We start from the raw sequence: 19023 nt of genomic DNA, 5'->3' as shown, positions 1-19023 counted from the left end.
TGATTCCCCCAGGGTGCTGCAGCAGCTCCCCATCCTGGTCCCTTGCTGCCACCTGGTGCCACCTCGCTACAAGTGCTAGCAAAATGGGGTATTGAAATTTGGGATGCCACGGGTGTCGTGGCTGGGGACCACATGGGCACAGAAGCACCCATGAGGTCCTCATCCACAACATCCGTGATCCCAAACAGCCTCACTTGTCCTCCAGCCTTCACCTGGATCTGCAAACAGGCCAGTGACCTCTCTCCTGCCTACAGGGTCAAATGCAGGACTCCAAATATTTCACAACCACCTGGACACCACTAAGGGTTATTTATGCTAAGGCAAATATGTTCCAGGTATTGGATCTGGAGGTGGTCCCCACAGCATCCCAGAACTGCTTGGGAACGGAAATGCAAAGCACCTAGAAACTGTCAGGGTGGTCAATAACAAGAATTACTCTTGTTACTCCAAATCAATTTTCTTTTGCAATAGGGCAACAGGCCACAGAGGCAAAGAGCAATAAAGAATGTATTTCTTTCGTAGGGTTTTTGCTAAGCAAGACTCTGTCATTCCCACTGGAAAAATAAAGAAACTCAAAATTAACTCAACCTGCAAGGTGGCTGCAAAATATGCAGCAAAATTCTTCTCACTAGTTACCAGTGATTCCCTGTGGAAGTGGAAGGAGGCACACTGTTTTTGCCAGCTCCATCAGTGCCTCAGGAATTGAGCTGGAGGCCAGGGTGCTTAATGAACACACAGCTGATATCACTCCAAGGGGATGTGCTGGGAGGCTGGGGTAGGATACAGATGATCTTGGCAAATAGACCAAAAAAGTGTGGGCAAAGAAAGGAAGATGTGGTTCTGGAAAGACTTATGCAGTATTCTGCTTCCAGGTATGAATAACCAGTGTTCAAAGGCAGGCTGGGGATCAAGGTTGCAGGAAAGGGTGACTCACAGTCTGAGCTACGTCATTTGGGGTGGGGTGAGCGGGATGTTATTGTTACTATTTATTTATTTTAAACCAAGCTGACCGGGGGTGTTTGCTCTTAAAACACTCATGAAGCAAGACACCCGCTGTTTGAAGCCAGAAAAAGTCTAAGCTCAGAGTTTGTACCCTCCAGGTACAGGAACAGCTGGCAGAGCCTGCAGGATTCTACTCTGGATGCAGGAAGTCTGCGAACACGCAAGAGGGAGCTGCAGGGAGCTGTGAACAGGCTCCCAGCATCCGATGGGAACAGAAGTAATAAGCTTGAATTTCAGCAGAGTTTCAGGCTACTCGTTAGGATGCCCTCTGAGCCCATGTCCAAGATCAGTGGGGACATTCAGGACTCGTGCAGGAGATGATCTAGGGATGACCTGGATGGCCTCTCAAGGTTTCTGCCAGCCCTGCATTACTACTATCACATGAAATGGCTGTGGAGCACCATAGGCTGCTCCTTCAGGACACAGACTGACCTGCTTCTTGAGCTCCCCCGGCTTTCCTAATGCTTGGGTGGCAAAGGCAGAGGCCATGGCAGACCTGAGTGATGCCTCCCCTGTAGCTGCACGTGCCTGTGCCTTCAGAGGACTCTGTGTTACCCACCCAGGAATGCAGGACACCTGCACAGAGGTGGTCCAGAGCCTGGGCCAAGGGAATGCTCTGAAAACCCGAGGGGAAGCACAAATCCTGCTGCTGTTACTGGAAACCTGCCCTCTCACCCAATCTCCCGTCCAGCTTTTCCTGGAACGCAAGAAAACAAATAAAATCAACAGAGCTGCACAGGGCTGTGCATGGGTCCTGCTCTCCAGAGCAAAACAGGTTTCTGGGAAAGAGTAGGGTTCAGAGAGGGGTGTGAGGGCACTGTCTGCTGAGCACCTGGCTTCAGGCAACAGCCAGAGCCCTTGTCAGAGCACCCTGCTCACAGCTATTTGCTGGGCTTAAAAAGTTGATGAAAAAGGCCTTTGTCAGACAGGTCTCTTCAGCCTGGCGGCTGAAATAAAATTTCCTACCAAGTGAAATTTTGTTTCAGCCAACAGGCACACCCCAAGCACCCAGGAACAGGTGCCCCCAGCTCTGTCCCACCACAGGCCTGGAAGCTCAGCAGGAAGACAGCTTGCTCAGAGGCATTTTTAGATTTATTTCAAGCCAGCCCTGTTGTGTTTTGCAGCCTCTCTTCAGGATACAGCAAAACAGCCTTAGCAAGACTCACAACAACCAAGGACCCTGTCGGCTGAAGACAAAGTTTCTCTGTAAGAAGGGAAAATCGAGGTTTGCTCTGCATGTGTGGAGCTGTGGTCAGAGGCAGCAGACAGGCAGCGCTGTCGGGCAGGGAATGGCAGGGAGAAGCTACCGAGCACTAGTAGCTCAACGAGTATTTAATGAATAATCCCAAACCACCCCCAAGAGTTTCCTGTTCGGAAAAGAGCCTCCCAGAAGGAAAAACAACCAAAACCTGTCCCCCACCCCAGATCCTGTATGTTTTTCTTGCATTTGCTGCAAGTCTCAGCTGGAGGGTCCTGGCAGGACACCCTCGTCACAACACAAGGCAGCCACAGGCATCACAGGGAATATGTGCCTCTACCACTGCAGGGACACGGGGGGGGGCTGTGGTGCCCCCTCCACAGTGGGTGAGAGGGACCATGCTCCAGGGCACTCCTATCCAGGCTTCCGCAGGAAAAACAGTGTGTCCAAGAGGATTGTGAAACACATTAAGTCAAGGGAAGGCTCAGCTGGTTGATGAGCTGCCGGGGTGAGGGACACCCACGGCAGCACCCAAACCATTGTATCAGACACCCTGAGCATCACTCTGCCTGTCAGAGGATGCTCTGTGCAGGGCTGTGCTGGTGAAACCCTCCCACAAGGCAACAAATGCTGTTATTCTCCCTTGCTGGAAAAAAAAAGGAAAAAGATGCTTCTCCACTGCAGACAGGCATGTGTCTATAACCGTGTGAAGCAGGACCCCGCCCAGGTTTCCCTAAATGTCCATGTTTCAAGGACACCACATTTTCTCCTTTGGCAGCAGCTGGGCACACACCAAGTATCACCCTGTCACCAGCTCTGTCCCTCCTGCTTCCACTGAGAGTCAGGAGCAGGTACCACCACAGACCGAGATGTTCAGCAGCAAAACAGCTTGCTCAGAGGGATTTTTATCTTTATTTCAAACCAGCCCTGTTATGTTTTCCAGCCTCTTTTCAGGATACAGTGAAACAGCCTTAGCAAGACCCATAACAACCAAGGGCCAACTCCTTAGTCAGCTTTCGTGTGAACCTTTACCTCCATGAGCCTCATAACCCAGCCCAGCCCCAGCACAGACCTGGTTTATTCTCGTGATTACAAGGAAAACAATACTTATAAATTGCACAACAAACTAAAAGGACACCTCCTCCCTCCTACCTTGCCAGGATGCTCAGGCTATGTGCAGGAGCCCAGGCTCACCACAACTATTTCCTTGTGGTTCCTCCCGTTCTGCCCTCAGGCCACCCAAACCCACCAGGAGGAGCAGGAGCTTCTGCCCTTTCCCAAGCACAGCCTGGACACACAGCTTTACCTGGAGGGTGGCCAGGGCTCACTGGAGGCTCAGTGCCAAGGGGGCAGCAGCTGAAAACAGGAGAGTAGCCCTCGCGTGGTGTGGGGATTTTCTGGCTCCCAGCAGGAAAGGAGGGTTAATGGGAACAGCAGCCAGGTGTGTTTGCAGGTGCAGGCAGCTTCCCTCCCTGCCTCTCCTCAGTGGGCTCAGCTGCTGCTGTGGGGCCACCCTGGGCACAGACATGGCCAGAGCCAGCACGAACAGCAGCTGCCCTTAACTGTGCAGCTGGAGTGAGCTTTGGATCAGTAGCCAGAGCCCCCTCTCATACAGCCCCCTCTCCTCTGGGGGAGAGAAGCTCCCTCACACCCCTGCACTGTGGTCATTAATAGGGTCACCTTGACCCGTGCATCACTGCAGCAGTGGAACAGTGGCAGGGCAGGGGAATGAGGTGCCAGGAGGATGCTCCCCAGCCCTCCCTGCAGCTCCTCTGTCAAAAAAGCAGCTGCCAGACCTTGAGAGGCCTCTTGGGAAAGGAGAAACACAAATACATTTGCCTGGATATTGATGTCAGACTATCACTAGCACAGTGTATGAATTCAGTAAGACTTGTAATTACAGCTGAAATTGGTATTTAACACGCTTGCAAGAGTTTTAAGAGGAATCTTGGTGCTTAAAACCCAACTACCCTGCCCCTTGAGGTTTTATTTTCCTTCCTGAGCGTTTGTCGCTATCTCTTCTTAATAAAAAGAAAAAAAGAAAATTGGTATTGTCTTTGAAGAGATGAGACTAGAGCCTTCCCGGTCTTCACTATCCCTCTTTCTGTTACCAAATATTCCTCGAGCCAAAACCTTCATCTCCCAGAAATGTGTGGAAGAAAGAAGCAGCAGAGCAAGGCCCCTGTGCCGTGTATCATCCCACACCACAACCCCCTTCTTCCTCAAAGGAAAAAATAGTCATGGCACTGTGGACTCCTTAAATCACTAGATTTTAATAGCCATATAAATCCTTTGCATACAGCAATCTGTGGCATGAGAAACCATATAGATACCCAACAAGTTTTTCTGGCTTTCACCACATAAAACTATCATCAAATTTTTTTTTTTTTTAAATCAACTCCTGTAGTAGAAACAATAACCAAGCAATTAACAGCAAATTTCTAATTTTCTAAAAGAACAATGTTTCTTCTCTTAAAAAGAGCAGAGAAGCTGGCGAGGAGTTTCAGATGTATGTACAGATGGGGTACCTCGGGAAGCCGTCGCGCAGATGGCTGTCAGCACCGCAAGCCTGCGTACCCAGTCTGGGGGGGGCTCGAGCAGCACCTGCTGTCAGCCCCCAAGGAGGGCTGGGGGTGACCGAGGGGTGACAGCCACCTGCTGCTTTGCCTTTGAGGGCACCACGCACTGCCTTGCCCTCCAGCACCCACTGGTCCTGCCTGCGGCCGGGACCAGTGCCCTGTCCCTGTGGTAGGCAGTGAGGGACCGCACCTGGAGAGTTGCCTGTTTCTACCTATAATTTCACTTGATCAGGAGTCATAATCACCAAAAGCACACTGTACCTTTCCACACCACCACACAGCACCTCGGGGGTGAGCTGACTCCGTCCTCGCTGCCCAGCGAGCCCAGGAGCCCACATCCCCTGCACCAGCCACACACGCAGCCCGCTCCCACCCCTCACGCCTGTCCTGGTGACATTGGCTTTTGCAGAATTCACAGAATTCATAAAGAAAATCGTTATTTACATCAAGGTGTTCAGCAGCGCGATGTGATAGAGGAACTGAGACAAGAATTCGCCCACGGGCTTATTGCTGACTCGGGCCCAGGGACTGAATCACCCCGGGCCATTTCCATCCCTCTGGTTCACACAGTGGTGGCAAAGCTGCCGTCTGCACCCCGTTTCCACTGGCTGTGTTCATCCTCAGGGATAACCATCCCTGGGCAAGGCGGGCTGTGCACGGACGCCGCACCCTGGGCAACATTAAGGCATTACATGTACACAGGAGCTATTCAGGGATTTAGAAAAACCCACTTGGAGTGTAAACATTTTTGCACATACAGTCATTGGACTTCCACACGTGAAGTTTTCTGTTGTTTTCTGCATAAATCACGAGTTAAGGAGCTACACAGAGAGCACTCAAGCAGACGCCTGGAGCACTGGGGGGGCTCTCTTACAGCACGGCAGCATGCAACACGACGGACTCTAAGGAGTAGAAATATTGTAAGTCTCAGTCCAGGATGCTCCCTCCTTCCTACATTTCATATATAGTTTAGGTAAATGTCATGGACAACTACGTGCTGGTAACCTGGGTAAGATGGGCGGCTGTGTGAGGAGCGCTGGGTGATTTCAGCTCATTTCTACTTTAAGTAGAAAAGGGAAATACTCTGCTTCCATTTCTGTATCTATGGAGGTTGCTCAATGACCCCTAGGTCACTGTGCCAGTGGTGCTATAGGTTTAGGTATCAGTGATTCTGCCTTCCTCAGGGACTTTGGCACATTGACTCCGATTTGTACAAGATCCCTGAGAACTTATCAAATCTGCAGTACTTTACAATTTAACAGACCCGGCACGGGCACTGAGCTCCGTGCCACGCTCACGCCTGCTTCTTGTTGTTGTCTATGCTGTGCAGCAGCGCCAGGAACTCCAGGATGAGGTTGGCCGTCTTGCGGGGACGCTCCACCACCACTGAGTGCCCACAGTTCTCCAGGATGTACACGTGGCAGTCCGGGATTGCACTCGCTAAAATATTGGCGCCGGAAACATCCAGGACCTGGATGGCAGGGGAAAAACAGTCAGAGCTGGGGTTTGCTGGACACCATAGAAACCCTGCTGGAGCTGCCTTTGCAAGTCCAATTGAGATGCTGAGCAGAGATGCAGACACAGTCCTTGTGATGCCAGCACTCTGCTTGGGGACAGGGAAAGGAGACTGCTTGGTGCCAGTCTCAGCATGCAGCAGGGAACTCTCTTGGATGTTTTTTGGCTGTCAGCTCAGTGCAAATGGATCATTGCAAGCAAACACTTGCATCCTTGCATTTACAGAGCCCTTTGCATGCCTGCAGCTTGCTTTCTTCGACTTCTTCCCTCCCACTCCTGCCTCCAAAACCAACCCTACAGCTTTGTCTTGAAGCCTGCCCACAAACAGCACATCTCTTCCCAGTTGCCAGGACAACTCTCTTTGCTGACACTTTATTCATCTTCCCAGCTTTGGTGCTGGCAACTACCCACCCACCTGCCCCCCTGCCCTCCCCAGCCCTGGCTCTGCCCTTTCCCCTCTCTGGGAAGCTGACTGTCAGCTTTCTGCCCATCACCCTGCCAAGCTCCCATGCCCAAAGCCACCAGGGACAGGGACACACAGTGCCAGCTCCCCGCAGAGCAGTGCACAGCTCCGCAGCACAGCCCCTGTGGGAGGGCACAGGCAGAGATGGAGACATGGTCCATGGGGGATGAGGAGGGGGCTGCATACCTGGTCCTGCTTTCCCCAGATGACCTGCGTCGGTGCTTTGATCTTGCTCATGTTCTCATGGAGAGAGTGCCTGGACTTTTCATCCGCGATTTCTAAAAACACTGGTGGGGCAAGAGGAGAGTCAGTCCTACATGAGAGATGTTTTGCCTCCCGTTCTCAAAGGAGCCCCCGTGAGCCAGTCCTGCCAGCGTTCCCTCACTGGGAAACCCATGCAGTGGTGATGGGCTGCCCTTGCCCTGCCACCAAGCCCAGCTGCAGCGGGCTCCTCCACCAAACCATCTCCTCATCGGTACTGTTAACCCAGATGGGACGGTGAGGGTAAACCAGTGACCCCATCACCTGTGGGGGTGGCAGTGGGGGTGGCACCGTGTTGCTACCAGCGACCAAGGCGTGTCCCCAGATCTGTTAATGATGTCGCTCCCTCCCACCCTCAGCAAGGCAGCAGAGGGGTGCTGGGGCCGGTGCAGGGGACATAGGGGTGGGGGACAGCCCATCCCCACACCCTGGGGAGCCTGCTGGAAAGCCTGGTGAGGCGGCTGCTGCCATGCACTTACGTTTCCGGTAAAATTCATTGTGTGGGATGCGAACGTCAACGAGGCCCTGGAGGATCTGCAGGAAGAGCAGAGGAGACCTGCTAGAGGGGACACGTGCCCCACACAGGGCTAAGCATGCCCAAGAGCACCTCAGAGCAGCCCCTGACACCCCAACATGCCCTGCACGAGCCTGGTCCCAGCATGAGCTTCTTCCTAAGCATGTGGGACTGTTGAAACCACACTTAAGCAACATGTATTTCAGCAACAAGTAATTTTGTCTTCTATGATGCAGACCCAATTTCTCCCCCTGGCAAGCAGCCACCTCAGCCATGACTGCACTTTTCTTCTTTCTTGTATTCTTTTGCCAAAACCCCAAAAGAATACACTTATATTTTTTTCTTACTCTCCAATCTACTCATCCCAGACTTCCTAAGGAAACCCAGCCTAATAGCCAGCCCCTTGCCAAGTTCCTCTCACCTGACAATGAGGCGCTTAACATTTCCATGGCTTTTACTTAAAAAGCAGCAAACAAACCCCCTCCACTCTGGACAACAGCTGCCTTAGTTATTTAATGCTTCCTGCCAGCCATATTTACTAAAAAACCCTTCTACATCCCAGCCTGCTGCCAAAACCTTCATGGGAGGAGAAATTCCAGTGGGCGCTGCCAGAGGGAGCTTGGAAAAGCGGGTTTGAAGGGAAAGTGCTGGAAAGGTGCTGAGAGTGGGGCCAGGGGTGTCTCCTCTGGGTGATGGCAGGGATGGCAGCTCCAGTTCCACTCCCCACACCACCTCAGCTGCCACCATGTAGGCTCAGGGGGAAGCAAACCCACTCACCGCCTCCAAGCCCCCTCTCCCCGCCACCGCAGCATCGGCTTCTCACCTGCTGTGGCACCTTGAAGCGAACGTAGGAGCAAAGCTTCAGCATTTCCGCCATCTCCTCGGGCGTTGAGGGGATTAAAGGGATCCTGTCAATGCGTTTGGACTCGTGCAGCTCCCGGAGCTGCTTAATGAACTTGCTGTCGGTGGTACTTGGCAGGCCTGGGTGAAATGAGAAGGGGGGCATGAGCTGAAACTCGGATGAGACCCCCCAACAGCCTAAGCAACAAAATATCCCTGTACTGACCTCCCTCATCCCTGCCTCTGGCTTCCTGCCTGCTCACTCATTAAAAAAAAATATAAAAAAGTGGGGAAGAAAATATCTGTTCATTCAGCAACCTCAGTATGCACCCAGAAATACCCTAACCTCCCTCCTGCTCCAGGGACCCCCAACACCATAGGCTGACACAACACAAGGTGTATCCCCTGTAGACACGCAGGAATACTTCAGTAAAAGCTATAGCACCTATTTTTATGTGGTCAGCAGATACAAACACTAATGCCTAGGCTGCCATTGCACAGCGTTGGACAGAAAATTTCAGCAGCCCCATCTGCATGCACCACTGAGGGAAAAATCCCCTGGCAACAATCCCACACAGACGGAGCTGTGCTGCAGCCCCCACACAGAGGTTTCACATGAAGAAACAGCCGGAGAGTCAGTTGACACCTCTCCCAGAGGGGAGTGGGAACCCTGACGCCCCCAGAGCCCGGTAACTAGGTAACGTTTGCTTTGCTTCATTCCTTAGTTCTTATTTGGAAGCTGCTTTCCTTGCGTGGGAGAGGGAAGGAGCTGCTCTAACAACTGGGATGCAGCAAAGCCCTCCCCAGCAGAGAAGTTCCCTGCCCCCAGTGCCTCCTGCAGCATGTCATGCCCAGGGTCCCCTGAGCCCCCTGTCCAGAGGATGGTGGGGAGAAAGGGGATGGTGGGAATGGGGGGATGGCAGGGTGCTGTGCAGGCACAGGGACACCTCGCTGACCCGTGCCCAGCACTGATGTGCTTTTCCCACTCAGAGAACCCAAAGGTAGGAGGTCAGAGCTCTCCAGCTCCCAAAGAACCAGTCCTCCAGCACACCAGGGCTTTCAGGAGGCCAGGCTGGGAAGGCTTTTCCTGTTGCAGTCTCAGTTCCCTCTCCAGAAATGAGAAGCTGCAGACATGCCATGTAAAATGCCTGCCATCCCAAGGGAAAAGGCATTTTCCTGCAGAGCAGGACTTGTCCCGCTTGCCCTAGTCTCATCTCTAACCAAGGCACAGTGGGGCAAACACCGAATCCCTGGAAAAGAGCAGCAAGTACAAGGCTGTGATTTCCTCCCATGCCCTGCCAGAGATTTCCAAACTGAAAATATAGATTATTTCAAAATGCTTTGCACTAAACCCCTCTTCTACTTCCAGCACTGCCCTGGGTTTTTGCACTGGCTCCTGATTGCCCTCCCTGTCTCACCTCCCCTGCCTTGCCCACCTGCAGGACAGATTAGGGTCAGGCTGCAAATGTCTTCTGGGTACTGAGCAGCATAGACGCCGGCAACATTTCCCCCCATGGAAGTGCCAACCAGATGAAAGGGCCTTCTGTTCAGCCTGATGCACTCCACGAACTGGCAGGGAGCAGAAGGAGCGTTGTTAGGGGAGAGGAAACAACAGCGTGGGGTCATTAGAGAAATTCTACTCAAAAGCTTGAGGCTGGTGGCTCTGGCTGCCTGGGAAGGGAGGGAGCAGGGACGAACAAGGCAGGACTCACGGGGCTCAGCATCCCTCACGTCCCCACCTCCGTCACGTCCCCCACATCCCCACATTCCTCTGCAGAGGCAATGCAATGCTAGGGCTTTACCTGGTGTATTCTCTTAGCTTGCCCACTGATGGAGTAATCATCCAAGTCTGAGCGGGTTGTGCCCTCGTGCCCGGGCATGTCCACACACACCAAGTGCAGGTTCTTTGGCAGGAACTGCAGAAACAAGCCAGGGATGGTTATGGTGCAGGGAAACTGCTGCAAAGCCCAGGGGTGGAAAGTGGTGACCACAGGTAGGAGCGGGGGGGTTGCTCCCCTACTAGCAGCCCCAGTTACTTGTGCACCAGAATAAGTCAGCTCATGTACCAGGGATGACACGATGAGAAAGCACGGCCAAGACTTGCTTCCCATGGAGGCAGCAGGTATGTACTGCTCTTCCCCTGCAGCTCTGCATGTCATAGGGATGAAGGGATCCAACAAGCAATGAGCATGGAGTAAGGAGGGTGTTCCTAGCACATAACCACAATCATCCCATCCCATGCATGCAACCGTTGGATCCCCACACTGCCCCAGAACCAGGGCCATCAATTCTCACTAAGGAGCAACATGATAGAAATGGAGTCCCACCTTGACTATGGACAGCCACATGTCTTTGTGGGCCGAGAACCCATGCAGCATCAGGATGGATGGTCGGTATCCAGGTCTTCCTCTATAGGAATAACAAAACTGATAGTCATCGTAGTTTGCATATCTAACCTGCATGCCCAAGGCTCGGCGCCAGTACCTGGAAAAGAGGAGAAAACACCAGTGAGCAAGACAAGACCAGGGCCCAGCCACGATATAAGCCAGGTGGCAATCCAAACACAGCCACAGATGGCTTGCTAAGGCCAGTTAGGCTGGGGTCACGCTGGTGCCATCATGGGACTACAGGGATTAATCCTGAATATCTGGTCCCTGGACCAGATCCTGTGCATACATGCGATCCCTTACAGGTGTATTACTAGTGGCTGGCTATTCATGGATGCACTGCAAGTGGCTTGTGGGGACACTTTGCATGTAAAGAATTTTTAAAAGGCCCTAACTCACTCATTTGGCGATGGAAATGGGCCAAAATGACAATCGTAAAACTCAAAACACCCAAAGACTGGTCTGAGGAGAGAGACTCCAGGGAGGGGCAGCACATATGGCGAGGCAGCATGCAGGGTGGGCAGGCCAAGGGAGGCAGTTCTTCCAGGTGGGTAAGGTGAATCTGTCACAGAGTTATTTGGACACAGTCCTGCATCAATGGGAGAACATCAGCCCACAGACAAGCACACCAGCCAAAATAACCACGTCACCTGGGAGCACCAGCCAGGGAGAACCTGATTCCTATGGACCAGCTACATAACACTTAGAAATGTATTTATACACACACAAAGGACCGGAGGGGACCATCCTTATACAGGGTCTAGCACCCCAGGAGATACCAGGCTACCCCAGAGCTATTCCTCTGAAAGCAGAGGCAAACAGCTCCTGCCAGCACACTCTTGCAGCTCAGGGGATGCAGTGAAACTGCCATCCAGAAGGACCTGGACAGAGATTATCGGTGACACTTTGGACACATGATGTGTACGTGCGGCCCAAGACAGAGAACAGGCTCTCTTTCTCTGCATTTCCCCTATGCTTAAACATAACCCTTGTCAGGACAACTACTGGGCTACTCCTGATGGCCAAGGCACTGGAAAATATATGTTGTGCCAGAATTTATTTCAGACACAAGCGCAAGGTCACCAACACTTCTGGACTGTCCTACCTCTCAGCCCACTCAAAGCTTATGCATAGTGAAATCCTCTTTTAGCATAATCCCTTTCTCGAGGGAGCTAGTGGGACTTAAGCAGCATCTTGGCTCAGTGCTGGTCCTACAAGGAGAGGTGAATTTCTCCCTAATAAGTGTCTTAAGAGTCCTTGCCTCAAAAGCACTGGCGTGAACTACTGATGGGCAAGATGATAACATTTTTAGCAACTGATCCTAATGGATCAATTCAGCAGAAGGCAAAATAATCTGTGCAAAGCTGAACTGATCCCCCAACAAGGTGTTAACTCGCTTAGTGGCAGTGGCTAAACTGATTAACCCCTGTCACAGTGCAGGCAGAACAGCTCCAGGCCGGGTCAGTGGGGCAGCCCTGGACATCATGCCAGGCAAGGAGGCGCATTAGCAGCAGGGAAAGCAGTGAGACCAGGGGTGAGGGGGACCCAGCGTGACCCTTGACTGTGCCAGCTGAGGACACTGCAGACCAACAGCGAGGAGGAGGAGGGGACAGGGAACTGTGGGAGAAGGGAAAAGCATCCCCTGGGACCTTCCAGGGATCTCTCAGGAGCAGTGCTGCAGAGCTGGAGCTGCATGGGGCTGGAAGGGGAGGGCAGTATGGCATGCTGCCTGCCCCTCTCCTGCCTCTGCTGATGGGGAAAATCAACAATTTCACCCAAAAAAAAGCCAACTCAGAAGGAAGCCAATAAGAAAGGAAGAGTAAAGAGCAAATCCACCCTTCTCGCCCACTGTCCCTAACAAAAGAGGTGCTCATGACACACAGGGCATTGCAGTTACTCCTGCAAGATGCCCATACTGCCAGAAGTGCTGGGAGAGAGAGAGATGGGGGCACTATACCCTTCAAAAGAAGACAGCCTTTCTGATCCCTGCTCACACACTCCCTCCCTCAGCCAAACACAGACCAACTTACCCACAGTGCATTTTCACCCGGTTCCTGATCTGTAACCCAAAAAGAACAAAAGCAGCAGAGGATTCTCTACCTCCCTCTCACCCCAGCTCCTCCAAGCTGCCAGCATCAGTCCCTGCACCTCCTTTGCCCTGTCCTGTCACTCCTGCTAGAAGGCTTTGCCCTGACCACACTCACTCAGCTCTGCTGCAGCAGTTTCTCCAGCGATCTTCCCTGGAATCTCAGCCCATCAGGGTCCGCCCTGGCTTCCAGCAGCTGCTCATATATCCAAAGAGAAAAACCACTTTGACTGCCAAACCTGATACCACTTGGACATCTGTGACACAGAAGGCTGTCACACCACCTGCTCTCCTTTGCAGAGCAACAATCCCATTCCTGGGGTTTTCATTCCATGCCCTCTCCTCTCTCAGCCTCAGATGCTGTGAATAAAAGCTTGCTAATTAAAGTGTCATTAGAAACAGGCTTCATCCAAGTGCTGCGGTGCGCAAACATCTTCCTTTCACAGGAGGTCACTTGGATTTGGGAACACCCCATGAGCTGAACTGCAGAAGCCACCATCTGCCAGCAGCATGTGAGGAAAGCCTGATGCGCTGCCCGCTGCTGCCTACTCTCCCTGCTGCTGCCTGCTCCACGCTGGGTGATGAGACTCTGCCTTGACTTCTGAAGGGAGTTATTCCAGCTTTTCCCTGCAACAAACCCAGAGAGGAAAGCTGCCAGAGTGCTTATCACTGATTTCCAGGGACAAAGGAGGACTGAAGGATGTAGTGCCTGCCTCCTGGTAATCAGAAAGGATAAGATGCAAGAGTGTAAGGAAAAGCATCATCCCACCTTCTCTGATGCTCCATTCCAGAAGAAGAGGAGAGGATCAGAAAAGGCTTGTCTGTAACTACTTATGAGAGAAAAGCCCTTGCCTGCTGAGCAGGGAGGGAGCATGTGAGCACGGGGACACCCACGCCATGGCCACATTGATGAGGTGGGAGGTCATCAGACTGCCAGGGCTGCCAGGCTGGGGCACAGGCAACAATGGCTGTGCTTTTTTCAGCCACAGTCCTGTCCTTAGGGGAAACAACCCAAAAAGGTTTGGAGAGATCCTGCATGCTAGCACTGCAGTGGCAGCCTGGCCAAGAGCCCCTTGACACAGTCCAGCCAAAGCCCTGGGACAGCAAGGGCCAGAGCAGCCCTGTCAGACGTGAGCCTCAGCAGCAAAAATGCAATAAGAAAATGTCATTTTCTTCTTACAGAGATGCTTAAAGCTACACACAGCAACGCCCACCTCCATGCACACCACCATGCACCTGTGTGTGCGTGGGGCCCTGCTGGGAACAGGAGCCATTCCAGCCCTGTGCCACACGGAGAGCAGCCGGGCTCAGGAACTCACCAGTAGTAGATGCGGATAAGTGCTGAGGGCCACAGGAGGAACGAGGCCACGAAGGCCAGGATGGGGATAGCCAGGGTGCCACCGGCAATGACAAACATGTTCAGCACATCCAGGTCCATGCTGCTCTTCACCACCCAGCCTCACCTGCCTGCGTTCAGGGAAGGATCAGAGGTTAACCCCCAGAAATGATGACAGGTCAATGCTAAATGAGAACTCTGCTGCCAGGGGAAGAGGAAAGCGGCTCTGCAAGAGGCAGAGGATACTGCTCAGGAGCACAGCAAAGTCTTCTTAAGTTTTAAAACCCAATTATTTCTTCTGGCTCTTTAATGGATCTAATTACTGCAATGTTATCCTCTCAGGAGAGCACATCTCAAAAGGGCAATGAGCCTCCTAACAGGCATGGAACATGTCGAAGGTGACAGGTAACAATATGGCCCTTGGGACACTTTGCAGACACAGGAAGCATGGCCCTCCGATGGGTGCAGGCAGCCTTTCCCCCCACCATGAGTGCAGGCAGCCTTTTCCCCCTGATGGGTGCAGGCAGGGCTGGCTTAAGGCAGGCTCCACATTTTTTTTGGAGGCAGATGTCCAGCTCCTTCTCCCCTCCCCCTGCCCAATCCCAAATCCCCAGCACACAACCACTGACCTAGAATTGATGGGTTGAGCCCAGCTCTCATTATCGCTCTGCACAGACACCAACTAATCAAGGAAGCAGAGCCTATTAATGTGCTCGGAAACTGAAGGAAACAACTTGGCAGGGCACTCTTTGGTGACCAACTCTTATCTGAGACAAATTTATCCCCATCCCCACCCCCTCATCCTTGCTTCTGCCCCACATTTTGCACTTGATGTGGATTACAGATGCCTATCCCAGCTCCCCAGCATCCTTCAGACAAATATCAGGGACAGCAGGCAGAGGACACTGGGTACAAGGGCGAGCTCCCACACAATGCCATGCTTGTCCCTGAACTCTCCCCACTGCAAGCAGCTGGGATATATTTTTCTCATTAAGAGATTAAACGCTGCCACACACTCATCTCCTCTAATTCCCCCTGCTAACTAACTCATGGCTCGCTCTTTCCTCGGCACTTCTGTACCACATTGATAAAACAAAACATCCTCAACGCCTGCTTTCCCACCAGCCACCCACTCCCCATCACCACCCTCACGTTTCTCCCTGCCAGGACAGGCAGATTTATCCCTGCTTCCTGCAAAACTCCCGGTGGTATGTGGCATGTTATGTCATGAAACAGGAAGAGAATCACCACAGTCACAGCCTCCCGCCCCCAGACACCGTCACACTGGACCTCATCGAACCCCCACGTTACACTCCACCAAGAGAAACGGGTTACAGAACCTCTGAAGCATCAGCCAGATTTGCCCTCTTCCCCCAGGGAAAATAGGAATAACTGAAATTCGAGGAAGACTGTAAATATTTCCACACCAGTCACTTCCTTAACAAAGCTAAACCTCACTTCCGTCTTCAAACCATAACAACACGCCGTTATTCGTTTAATTAACATTTTGAAGAAAGATCCTTGATCTCAGCACGGCTTATTCATAACCTTGTCGGTGGGAGCAGGGCTGCCGGGGAGCCCACCCCTGAGCGCTCGCTGCCTTTCGCTACATCACTAAAACAGGGCAGAAAAAAGCACAGAAAATCGCCATTGTTCTCAGTGGTGACCCGTAACGAGAGAAGGCTGCAGGCAGGAAAAGCGGAGGCGGTGGGAATCCCTGTGCTCCCTGGCGCGGGGTCGCCACCTCTGCCTCCACCTCCACCTCCGCTTTTAGAAAGCAATACAAGAAGCAGACAACCTTTAAAAAGCCCGGCTTACCTTGCAGAGTTCCCCTCCTCCTCTCGGCACAAGTCCTGCTCGCTGTGGGCAGCGGCAGTGTCTGAACAAACTGTCAGAAGAGGGAAAAAAAACAAGGTCAAAATCGCAGTCCTGCTTTTTCTCCTCCCTTCAGGCTCGGCAGCCCGGCGAGTTCGGGGTATTTAAGTCGCCGGCTTCCCTTCAAGACGCCTCATATTCACCTTCTGACTAACCTTTCCCCCATTTATGTAATGGGGGGATACAATAAAGCCAGTCTAGTGCACTTGTGCCAAGCAGGAGCAAAGTGCAGGCGGCCATCGGGGAGGAAGCAGGGCCGGGGCGGTGCGGCGGGGAGGGCCAGGGCTGCGCGGACCCGGCGGCGTGGGCTCATGGTCGCCCTTCAGGTGATTACTGCTATTAGAACAAAGCCAGCTAAGCAGCTTCTCTTCCCCTTCCTCTTCGTCTTAAAGGTACTTTTCCAAGCACCCTCCGTGCCCCCCCTTCCCTGCGTGAGACTGGCTGAAGCGCGGCGCAGCCGCAGGAAATTACTGGAGAGGCAGGAAAAATTCTGGCCTGAACTAGCAGGCAGATTTTGGCCCTGGAAATTCACGGTGGAGGATCAGTAGGAGCACCGGAGCCACCCAGCACGAGAGCCAGAAAACCCCTGAGAGACGCCACCCCCCCCCCCCCCTTGCCACGGCCACAGGGCCAGGGGCATCCCGAGGGGCTCCCGTCCCCACCGAGACGCAGCATTTCGGCAGGGCCACGGCAGACACCGCTCACCACGTGAGCCCCGGCGCCCAATGCCGACCCCGCGCACCCAGCGAGCCCCGCTCGGGGCCCCTGCTGGCCACGGGTGCCCGGGGGCGAGGATGCTGCTGAGCCTCCTTCCGCGTGGGCAGAGCATCGCCACCGATCTCCATGGCTACCTCCGATGGAGGCGGCGGGAACGAAAATGCCAGCAGGCCCAGCTATGCACTCAGAGGCAGCCACACCATCACCACAGCCCCTAGCAACCCCAGCCCCATAAAGCCACCTCTGCACCCAGCAGTGCTGCAGGGACACCGGCTTCCCAACGCCTCGTGAGAGCACCCACAGTGCCAGCCCCCTGCGATGGTGCTGTGCCCCAGGGATGATCACCGTTCGTGCTGCACCGGTCCTTTGCTACCAGCTAGAGACTCTGTGGACTTAAAAATAAAGGCGAGCTCCCTGGTAACAGCTGAAAGTCTTCAGATCACAGCTCATCCATCACCTTGAGGTGCCCTGTGACCAAGAGTCACAGCAAGTGGCCTCGAGTGTTGCTACTGCTTCTCAGAAGGATCTCCACGTATTTCATAAATTAATTTGCAAACATCAATTAGGCAACTCTGATAAATGACATATGATCATGGCAGTAATAGATCACCTGGTGATAATGTCAAGTGTGTTGTGCACCTGGCAGGGCACAGGATGCCAAACCAGGAGCACTGGTTCCCACACTGGCAGCTGAATGACAGTCACTAACCTCTGCAGCCTTCAATCTGGGAGGACTCCCCAAAAAAGGCACCTCAGGTAATGGGATGGTCCTGGGACAGATGCTAAGGGGAGGCTCTACATCTCCAGTTACTTCCTACCCTGTGCCAAATTCAAACAGGAGCCTCATCACCTGCAAACAGAGGGGCCAGGCAGGAGGGGGCTGTGGGTCGCTACAGAGGACAGCATGTTGGCGACAGTCCCCAGGGCCATGGGACAAAAGTATTTTTTCTCTTTCAAGCTCAGTGGCTCATACCAGGGAGGCTGGAGAAGTCCCAATAGTGCAGCTCAGGTGTATCTATTGATTTTTTCCAAGCCCCACATAGGATGCAGAAGCAGCAGCAGCACAAAAACCATCCCAAGGCAGAGGTGCTGGGTTGGAAGAGGAGAGTGGCAGCCCTGAGCAAGGCCAGGGAGGGATTTCACAACGCAGGGATGACACATGTGCCCTCACTGACCAGACATGCCAACATTCAAGCACAAAGGTTGTCCTGGGCTGTGCTCATTGGGACTGCCCTGCACCCAGGGTTTTACTTACCCCACCTGCACCCAGAGCAGTCTGTGTCTGATCGACAACAGAGTTAAATCGCCGAATAGCTGAAATCTAAGCAGCACATTTAGATATATGTTAATTTTTCTTTTAAGATCTGAAAAGGAAAAAATATCAACCAATTGTAAGATCCCACTGCAGAAACAGGGAGCTTTGAGGGACCTCAGTCGCTGAGGCCTCCAGAAACCTCGACTCACACCACTAACCATGTAAGAAGAAAAACCCAAAACATGCAAGTGACGCCTTTCCCTTGGAAACTGCCTTACCCTTGGCATCCTCAGCAGCCAGAAAAATCACATTGACCATAAATGATGACATAACTAATATTACGATTCCCCAGTGGTGTAGTTTGCTGGGTGATCCTTTAGATGCCAATCACAGTGAAGTTGTAGTTTAATATCTATTAGTGAAAGATCTCTGTCTGTCAGCCAGACAGCTCTCAATCTTAATCCAGCCTCCAGAGAGAGCTGAGAGTAGGAAATGCGCCCTTTCACCTTCATTTATTTATAGATGGCAGAAATGAGGTCATTATTTCTGCAGCACCATTTCACAAAACATGCATCTCTGACCCATTTGTATCTGTGCAACATGGCTCAAACATGAACTGGAAAGTCCGGGCTAGCCCCCGACTCCGCTGCTTCACCACAGGCTGGGAATATGCAGGGACAAGCTCTCAGTGTCACTGCCAGCCAGCCTGGGGACAAGGTGGATGAAAAGACGACCGAAGCAGGCTGTGCTGCCAGCCAGCTGCTGTTTTAGAAATTCATAACGTGCCCATCCTCCTTCCGGACCCCGTCGCCATCCTCATCCTGCCGCACACGCACGCAGCGGAGCATGCACGGCACATCCCATGTCACGAGTGCGCCCGGACTCAGCCCTCTCCTGGCGAAGAGGGGGTAGGAAAGAGTTGGGGAGGGATGGGGTAGGGGGTATCCGGGGGCAACATCCTGGGCCCTTCTCCCAGCACAAAGTTCCTCCCCCCC

General features: G+C 52.9%; 1 protein-coding gene across 6 annotated transcripts in view; it reads right to left on the bottom strand.

Annotated features, from left to right (window-relative positions):
* Nucleotides 1-4454: 4454 nt before the first annotated feature.
* ABHD6 (abhydrolase domain containing 6) overlaps nucleotides 4455-19023 on the bottom strand; it is a 14889-nt gene continuing 320 nt past the window's right edge. Inside the window, exons 2-11 of one of the 6 annotated variants that reach the window (XM_027700706.1) lie at nucleotides 18029-18137; nucleotides 16000-16069; nucleotides 14165-14312; nucleotides 10700-10856; nucleotides 10175-10288; nucleotides 9809-9941; nucleotides 8356-8513; nucleotides 7498-7552; nucleotides 6944-7044; nucleotides 4455-6250 (exon numbers count right to left, since the gene is read on the bottom strand). In XM_027700706.1, coding sequence (XP_027556507.1) covers nucleotides 6074-6250; nucleotides 6944-7044; nucleotides 7498-7552; nucleotides 8356-8513; nucleotides 9809-9941; nucleotides 10175-10288; nucleotides 10700-10856; nucleotides 14165-14283 — 1014 coding nt within the window. In that variant the 5' untranslated portion in view covers nucleotides 14284-14312; nucleotides 16000-16069; nucleotides 18029-18137 and the 3' untranslated portion in view covers nucleotides 4455-6073. Of the gene's footprint in view, nucleotides 6251-6943; nucleotides 7045-7497; nucleotides 7553-8355; nucleotides 8514-9808; nucleotides 9942-10174; nucleotides 10289-10699; nucleotides 10857-14164; nucleotides 14313-15999; nucleotides 16070-16199; nucleotides 18002-18028; nucleotides 19018-19023 lie in introns of those variants that run through there. The other 5 variants (XM_027700708.1, XM_027700707.1, XM_027700709.1 and 2 more) reach the window with 5 other exon arrangements.

The sequence above is a fragment of the Neopelma chrysocephalum genome, unplaced genomic scaffold (assembly GCF_003984885.1).
Source record: "Neopelma chrysocephalum unplaced genomic scaffold, ASM398488v2 Primary Assembly neopelma1_147, whole genome shotgun sequence".
Classification (NCBI taxonomy): Eukaryota; Metazoa; Chordata; class Aves; order Passeriformes; family Pipridae; genus Neopelma; species Neopelma chrysocephalum.
Note: the sequence above shows the minus strand (reverse complement) of the source record. Positions and strands in the feature narration are given on the sequence as shown.